At 25.2% G+C, this 9,126-nt stretch overlaps 1 protein-coding gene across 3 annotated transcripts in view; it reads right to left on the bottom strand.

The window, feature by feature from the left end:
* The window catches only part of LOC107437197 (real-time), a 28,785-nt gene extending 20,374 nt beyond the window's left edge, over positions 1-8,411 (bottom strand). Inside the window, exons 1-5 of one of the 3 annotated variants that reach the window (XM_043041128.2) lie at positions 8,182-8,411; positions 5,722-5,968; positions 4,117-4,266; positions 2,045-2,176; positions 66-194 (exon numbers count right to left, since the gene is read on the bottom strand). In XM_043041128.2, coding sequence (XP_042897062.1) covers positions 66-194; positions 2,045-2,176; positions 4,117-4,266; positions 5,722-5,784 — 474 coding nt within the window. In that variant the 5' untranslated portion in view covers positions 5,785-5,968; positions 8,182-8,411. Of the gene's footprint in view, positions 1-65; positions 195-2,044; positions 2,177-4,116; positions 4,267-5,721; positions 5,969-7,890 lie in introns of all 3 variants that reach the window. The other 2 variants (XM_043041129.2, XM_043041130.2) reach the window with 2 other exon arrangements.
* Positions 8,412-9,126: the final 715 nt, after the last annotated feature.

Here is a 9,126-nt window from a genome sequence, read left to right on the forward strand (position 1 = left end):
AATACAGCTGAATAATTAATTTAAAACATTTAAAGCATAAACTACCACTTTTATGTTATAGCTACCTTTTTTATGTTAAGAGAATATTGCTTCATAGCTAATTTTTCTACAGCATTTTCAAAGCCAAAAAAAGACTTCACATCTAAGCTTGCTGATTGTTCAAAACAAGTCCAATCAGAATCCTCAGGATGAACCTAAGTAGGAAAAAAAAAGCGTAAAATAATATTTTATGTGTTTAATTTGATTTTGTAGTAAACACACACTTAAAAAGAAAAACTAATTTGCTATACAATTTACTGATATTAAAAAATATATATATTAAAGAACTCTAAAACATAATTAATTTTTTAAAGATAAATACTACAGTAAAATTATTTAAATTTTCTAAATTGCTTTTTTAAGCGAATACTTTCAAAGATAAAATTATTTTTCTCTTCTACATTTTATTAATAAAAATTGGCTTCCTATAGTGAAATGAACAGCCTAAAATAAAGAATTAATATGTTATTATTATTCCATACAATACTTGATCAACATAGAAAAACTTTAATAAATAGATTGATATTAAATTTGAAAAAAAAATTTTTTTTAAACTTGTAAATATTTTATTTGCAGAATATAAACATAAATATTCTACAAATTCCCCCAAACAGATAAAAACAATTTTTTATGGTAGTAATCAAGCATGTTTTGTCAGCATAGAAATTTTAATGATAAATAACCATTAAAATTTGCATCTAAGCGATTTCAGTAGAAATATAAAAGCAAAAAAGACATGTGTCAAATAATTTTGTGATTTTGGGAATTAATACTAATTTTTTATAAATATACATCTACTGAACACTTTTTAATTAACCCATTAATACCTTATATCCTTTTTAAGTGCAATTCTAAACATACATCACATGCCAACGAAAAAAAATTTAATATCCATTTGATTTAATTTAGTTATTTTGTTCTACATCTTTCATTTATAAAAACTTTTGTTATAAGTTCAAATGATAAGGACTCCCTTTTTATATGCTAAGCTCAAAAGTAATTTTTTACTATGTCCAGAAGAAAAGTATTGAAATTGTCTAGTTATTAATTTGTTCATGCATTTGAATTCAGTAAATATTTTAGTAAACAAATTTGAAGGAAAAATTTTTTTAAGTCAAATATTGAATAATTTTTGATTTTGTCAGTTTTTTTTTTTTATGTTTCCGTGTATCCTAGAATTAATAAGTATCATTATTTCATTTATTTAGTTCAAAAAATACAGCAAATTAAAATTTAAGAAAAATATTATATTTTACACGATATTTAATGTTAATATAAAAAAATTAAACAAAAACTTCAACTAGGGCATTAAATAAAAAGCAAAAGGAATAATTGGATAAATCAATTACGAATTCAAATAAAAAAAAACAATCAAATTATATTAGAATATTACTACAAAATGTACTCAATAGTTCAAATAATATTATGAAATAATTTTCTGCTAAATTTCATCATATGCTACAGATAAAAATGCTTTTAAGAATGAATTATATTTAAAATAATCTTTCAATTCACAATATTGAACAAAATCATTCATATTATCTTTAATGCATCCTAGTTCTTCAATAAATTCTATGAGAGCATATGAAAATAACATACTATTATAACATGATAGCTTAAAATATGTTTATCTGCTTAAATAATTTAATCTTATTTAAAGGAAAAAAGGCAAACAAAAAATACAATTTAATGCAAATATTCTAAAATAATAACACAAAGCAGACAAAATTAATATTTTGTCAAACATTTACAAAATTTCCAAACTTTAGAAGTAATAATACTGAAGAATAAAAACTAAAGCGTGAAAATTATATCAAATTCAGCTCTACATTAATGTCCTCAACTAAACTTAAATAACAGAATAAATAATGAAAAAAAAAACTTTAACAAAGTTGACATTATGTTTATTCCTGTAAAAGGAAAGAAGACAAACTAAATTAAATTAACAATGTAATTTATAAATTTATTAATACATTATTAGAAAAAAAGGTAAAAAACCACTTACAGAATATAGGCAAGTTTCATTAATTACAACTCTATTAGCAAAACTTTCATTATACGCCTCAATTTTCAATGTTCTTGCACGCCGATCAAGAGTATTCTTTTGGATAAAATACACAACATCTACTCCAATTATCTAAAAATAGAAAAGAAATCATACTTAGTTTAAACTTAAGTCTATAAATATTATTACAGTTGCAAATATTAAACAATTTCTCTTGAGATCAAAATATTTTTCTAACGACAACTATACCTTATATTCAATTATAAATACAAAACCTTTATATAGAAGAAGAATATGACTTGAGTAAAAAAGATTTAAATACAATCTCAAAATATTGCATAGCAGAAAAAGAAATCTTGACAAATAAAAAAGAAGTTAAAAAACTTTCTTATAGACATACAGCAAAAACACTTGTACAAAAGTTTAAGAACCCAAAACTACCATACTAACGTAATAAAATCTAATAGATTAAATAATATGTAAGTAAAATGCTATGTAATTATATAACACACAGGTAATACTCAAAATCTATAAAAATTTTAACAAATATCTATTAATCAAAATAACTTATAATTAAAACTTTATGACTAGTTAATAACAAAAATTATACTTTCTGCACCTTAAAAAAGGAAAAATATAGTAAAATATGCCAATGTGGGATATATTCTTGAATGCTTAATCAAATTTTACTGTGTAGATTATTAATCACAACCAAGAGTTTTAAGTACAAACATTTATTTAGAAAATAATTTTCCTTTTCTTAAATATTTTCTAAAATTTAGAAGATTTTGACTAAAAGATTAAAATAATTTATTGTGCAATAAAAATTCAAAATTAAGAGAAAATTTTACATTTAAGTATTTAAGGGAAAATTATGCCTATTTTTAATTTTAACTGTATGCTGACTACACAATTGATTTTAGAAAATAATTCTTGATATCATACATCATTCTGAAAATACTCTTAAGAGCAGATTTATATGATCCAGTCATCTGATAGGTTTACACACTGTATACTTATTACTTTTGGAATTTTTTGGTATCATCAATCAGTGTTTTCATCATAGAAAAAAAAGGGGTGAGAATTTCTCACCCTTTCTCAAAAACAGGGTGAGATTTCAAAAAGTTAAGTGAGATTTCTAAAAACTAAAAAAACACAAAAACTCTTGAAAAAAAATCATTTCTTTAATTATAATACAATTTTAACGTCTTCTATTTTTTAAAGCATTGAATATTTTTGGTGCATCATCATAGAAGATTTTGCCTTTACAAGGTATTTGTCCATCTTACATAAGTGCATAAAAAATTTGAACGTCTTACATGAAGAAACCTTACCTACGGTAAACACGTGGTTGCAGAGAAATGTGTTCTGAAAGGGGTTCCGTGGTTGTGTTCTGTTGTTCGAAAAGTTTCTGAACAATACTGGTAAATAGGGAGGCTAGATAATGGGGCAGATGTTGAAAATAATGTAAGATCCAGGAAGAAAAGTTAAACGGATTTTATTCTAAATGGCGTAATTCGAAGTTTTTTTCAAAATGCGAGAAATTGGCGAATTTTGAAATTGATTTATAGAATGCACGAATTTCTCGTGGTAATAATTTTTTATTGTGAGAAAAGAAAAAAATATGCGAGATTCTCGCGCTGTAGTGAAAACACTGCATCAATATATATAAAAAGTTTACATGCAGCAAGATTATTTTAAACTGTTTTTTTAATTAAATTTACAAAAAATTTGCATAAAAAAATTCTTTATTTGACTTAATGTTAAGTTAGAAAAATATTATTGCTAGGAAAAAAAAAATATTTATTACATAGTCACATTTGAAAATATCTTAAATTTCTTATAAGGAAATTATGGCTTTTTTTAATCAAAAACATTCTGTTTAATACTTAGGAAATGTGGCTTATCATTATGTCGCGACTAACTCTTCAATTATAGAAAGAAAAAGAATTATAATGGCACAATGTTAGAGTAAAGCTTGCTGCACAAGTGAAAGCTTCTACAATATGACATAAAACGAGCAAAAGTAAGGTATACAACTGACACAGGGAAGTTAGTGAAAAAACAACTACTTTTTTTAAAAGATAAGGAGCTTCAACATTAAGACGACAGCGACGTTCTATAATATAGACAGCACCATCCTCGCTGTTGTACTCATATGTTGTATCACTACCAAGGAAGACTGGTATCATTTTGCAAGTTGGAAAGCGTTTTTCATAAGCCTGGAAATAAAAATACACAAACATTATAACAAAATAAAATTCTAAATATATATTAAATTAGATGAATAGGTTTTTTTTATTATTATTACTGCAGAACAATTTTGAAATGTACATAATAATTATTTTTGTGTAATTGGGAGCAGTGTTTCTCAGTTTACTTTTACAGTCAGACATACTTTTATAGTAGTAATAATTTTCACTTATTTAATTTTGTAAAATAAAAAGAACTTTTTACAATGTGTTGCAAATAAATTATCAATGATGTAAATGTCCAATAAAATCACACTAATGTCCCCTTTTACTAACAAAAAAAAACTCATTTAAAAAAATAAATAAATAAATAAATCCAAACAAAATAGACGAAATATTTTTTGAATGGATATCAGAACAAATGTAATGGCCAAATTATTTAATAAAAGTTGCTTATTTTAAAACATCTAAGAAGAATAGATGTTTTAAAGAGTTAGATGAATGAAGAAGTTGGCAAAAATAATCACATTATTTCCTGTAAACTGAATATGAAAAATTTGCCAGTAAATAGTTTCTAAAGATAAATTATTTCATTTATGAAAATATCATAGATCCTGTAAACTGAATATGAAAAATTTGCCAATAAACAGTTTCTAAAGATAAATTATTTCACTTATGAAAATATCTTAGAACCTGTAAACAGAATATGAAAAATTTGCCAATAAATAGTTTCTAAAGATAAGATATTTCACTTATGAAAATATCCTAGAAGTGAAAACATTTATTAAGAGAAAATGTCATACAGTTTAGAAGTCGATGATCTGTATACCTTAATTTTAAAAGCAAGTCAGAAAAAGTAAAATATTTTGAGATTTCTTTCCTTCCCTCCACCACAAATATTGCAGTTAATCATAATAAATCTGTTTATGGGCACTACAATACATTTTCTTGTCTTGTTGTGTACCAAAGACAGCTAACACACAACCTGTTTCTTCTTTTTTTGGAAGAAAAAAAAAGAACAAGTTTCCTGAGAAATTTTGTTTATGGGAGTAGATATTGAAGTAAGAATTGAGAATAGATGCGTAACAAATCTACTTCTAAAAATTTAGTTCTTCTGGACTTGTTGGAGAAATAATAATTTTTTTTTTGTTCTTCTAATTAACCTTTTTGAATGGATACAACTAAATTGCTATTGTAGCAGCTATAAGTAAAGTGTTAAGTGAAAATAGATAAAAGAAAAATTATATATATAATAAATATAACTAGCATTATCTGAAAAATGATGCCAGTGGGACTCTCCAAACAGTTTCAACTGATAGTAATTTTTCAACCCTTTACAAATGACAGTGGTTTTATGATTTCAGAGAAGTACACTGGTACTGCTTTAGAAGGGGGGGGGGAGAAACAATAATAACACAAAATAAAATATCATAACAACAAAACTTGAAATTTAAAAAAATAGTAGTGCAAGAATAATATACTTACAGCCATAACAAGCTCAAAAGGATATTTATATATCCTAATAGGAGATTGATATTTTTGGACCATCTTGAAAAATCAAACTGTCTTGCAAAATTAAATTAAGAAAAAATATTTTTTAAGCAGTTAGATTATTGCTCATCAAGAAAAAATATACAAAAGTTGAAGCATTATGTATATTTAAAACAAGGCCAAGCAACTAAAAGATGAACATTGGTGGAAGCCATTAGTTATTGCAGGTCAAGGTATCAACCTGTAATAAAAAAAATATATGTATTGAATAAAACATTTTAATCATACAAAAGTTGATTTCATTACTGTTTAAGGAAATAAGAAATAAAGAAACTTTAAAGAGTTTATGATACATCATAAATAAATTTAGTAAATTAATTTAATTCCTAAATTTATTTTTGTTTTTATAGGCACTTACCAAAAATTAAGTATTAATGAATTACCCTACTCTGACAAATCATTAGGCTACCAGGGACAACCCAGCATCAATTAGCTGGCCTATGCCAGCCATGTGTGGGGAGTGGGGCAAGCCTTGAGGGGTCAAGTAGGGATTCTAAGAAATGTTGTTTCCTGTTTCAGTTGCATTGTTTTTCTTTTACACTTTTCCGAAGAAAAAAAAAACGGCATCACAATATCATGAATAGTTTTTAATTTTAAATTTCTTTAAGAAGAGTTAATAAGTTTTTTACAAAAAATATTTTAAACTTGAAACACTTCCCATTACAAAATTCTTAAAAAAAAATAAAAAATTCTTAACAAAATTACAACGTTTTAGAGCATTATAATTTTCAATGGGCCCTAAAAATTACTCCCTTCAATTAACCCATTCGAGGAGTCTCCTGACCAGCGTGTAGGCATGTGCCATTTTACATGCAAAAAGGTAGACCCCCTGCGGAGTTCTGGTCAACGTCATGTGGCTGTCGCGTGGGACTAATTGATGCTCATGGTAGCCTTACTGGTTTTGCTATTTTTAACTCACTAAAATTAGAAACAATATTCAATTACTCATAAATATTAAGAAGAGGTTTACTGTGAACATTAACCTGTGAGTTAGTAGATCCAACATTTACTAATGATATTATGCTTAATAATTTGTGGTAGAAACTGTTGTAATAAGTTTTTTTACAGCTCCCTGAAAGAAAATAGTAGGTACTAAAGGAATATATAAAAAGGTTTACTTGAAATTAGGTACTAATAAAACCTATTAAGACATCAGTTTGAATCAAACTTTTGTTTTACTTAGTTTCTACAAAAACTTGGTGACTAACTTGCATGACAGCTGAGCTAGGAAAAAACTAAAATGCTGGAAAGATCCATTGCTTTATAATTAAAGAAATTAAATAGACACTCAAAATAACCCTATATGCACAAAAAGAGATATGATTTTAGTATGCTTCATTTCAGGAATAAGTAAAGTTTAAAAGGACTCATATTGTTTAAACATTATTCATGCAAGCAATAAGAAATAGCAGATATGTTTTATAAAATATATAGCTATATTTTAACTGAAGTTCTGACATATGTCAGAATGCTAAATCTAAATTTCTAAACACAAATGTCTAAAATAAAATAAAAATGCATTACAGAATAATAAAAAAATACGAGAAGCATTTTTTGTTCTTAGTAACACAAAAAAAGTAAGTATTTTAAGCTAAGGAAATTAGTGCCAAATTGACGAGCTAATCTTTTCCCAAACATAAATACATTCTACATATAAATTCCTTCAAATAAAGACCCAGACAAAACGAAAATTCTTAAATTATTTTTAATTTTCATTTAAAAAACAAAGTCATATTCTATCAAACGAATGAAGTATTTTTCCGATAATTTTATAATTATAAAATATAATAAAGATGTAAAATAAGAGAAATATTATGCCTTATTTACATTCTTTTTTTAAACATCAAAGTAATTAACACTTACACTTGATAATTTTATTCAAAATATGCAAGACGCTATGACAAGTTTCAAACTCATTGATTTATTTCTCTTTTAATTTATCACGTTCAATCATGGATTAAAAATCATGAACTACAAAAAAAATTAAAAGAAGATCTTAAAAAAAAAAAAATTATCTTTAAAAATAATCTATCAACAATTAAGTGGAACAATAACTATGGTAGATGAAAAATGTAGATGAGATGTACGAAAGATAATTAATACCCTTATATATTAATCGATGAACTACTACTGATCAATGTAAAGTTATAAACAACATGAACTATGTAATTAAAATTATTTTTCGTTAATATTAACATCACAAACATATGGTTCATGCTTAACATCGAAAATCAGCTGTCAAGATAATTGTTTATTACCATACTAAATTCAGATGTGGCATTTAGAGTTTCCTAAAGATAATTTAAGCAATTTTTTTTAAAAATAAAACAAAACTAACTCTTTCAATTATTGATTAAGGAAATAAAAATACATTAATTCAGAATAAAGAGATACCTTTTCCTTATTTTCAATCGCCATTGCATTGAATGAAAGAAGAGGAGACTCTATTTAGGTTTTTTCTTTTCTGTTTTTTGTTTCTTATTGCTAAATGATGCCATTTTAAAAACAAAACTATATATAATATTAAAAACTCCCCGAAAAGGATTAATATTTATCATTTATTGGTTCTTATTTAATTTCAAATATATTTAAAATCCATTCTAATCTTAATTGTTGTTTTGATTGAGTTCAGTAATGGCTGTTGCTTGGCTGACCGCCTTTTTAATAAATAGAGGCATTTGATTGGTCGATTACATCATCGTTTTCATCGTTATCGCTTAATCGTTTTGTCAGGTTTACTAGAATGGCGCTTTTAGCATTTTTGCTTGGCAGAATTTTAATAACGCGCATGCTCAGTTTGATAATTTATTTAAACCAATCGAAGTACTTCGTAGACAATGAATATAGATGCTTGTATCCTCTCCTTTGCTTGCGTATACTCAAACAAAGACATAAAGATGGAAAGATCAATCACTGTACCAAACAGATGTCAGGGTGAACTTTGACATTGGACACATCACTGGTCTCTATTTTTTTCATTTGATTTTCATAAATTGTTATGATAAATAATAACATTCTGTCTCTGTGCCAGAAAAATCTGAACACATTTTTTTTAAAGATTTATAATTTGTAAATTTTAAATGAAAAAATTAATGTATTTTAAAAAATTGATTTTTATATTGTTCTGAAATTCAAATACTTGAAATAAATATTAAAAAAACAATTTAAGTGCTTATTAAAAATATATAAAAAATATAAAAGTAACTAAAAAATAAATAAAATAATTAAAATAAAATAGAACAGTTTTATAAGCAATCTAAGCTGCCCAAAGCATTTAATTTCATGAAGAACAATAAATTGGAAAATGTTAATAATTGCTGAGATAGAGTCTCATAATTG

The sequence above is a fragment of the Parasteatoda tepidariorum genome, chromosome 9 (assembly GCF_043381705.1).
Source record: "Parasteatoda tepidariorum isolate YZ-2023 chromosome 9, CAS_Ptep_4.0, whole genome shotgun sequence".
NCBI lineage: Eukaryota > Metazoa > Arthropoda > Arachnida > Araneae > Theridiidae > Parasteatoda > Parasteatoda tepidariorum.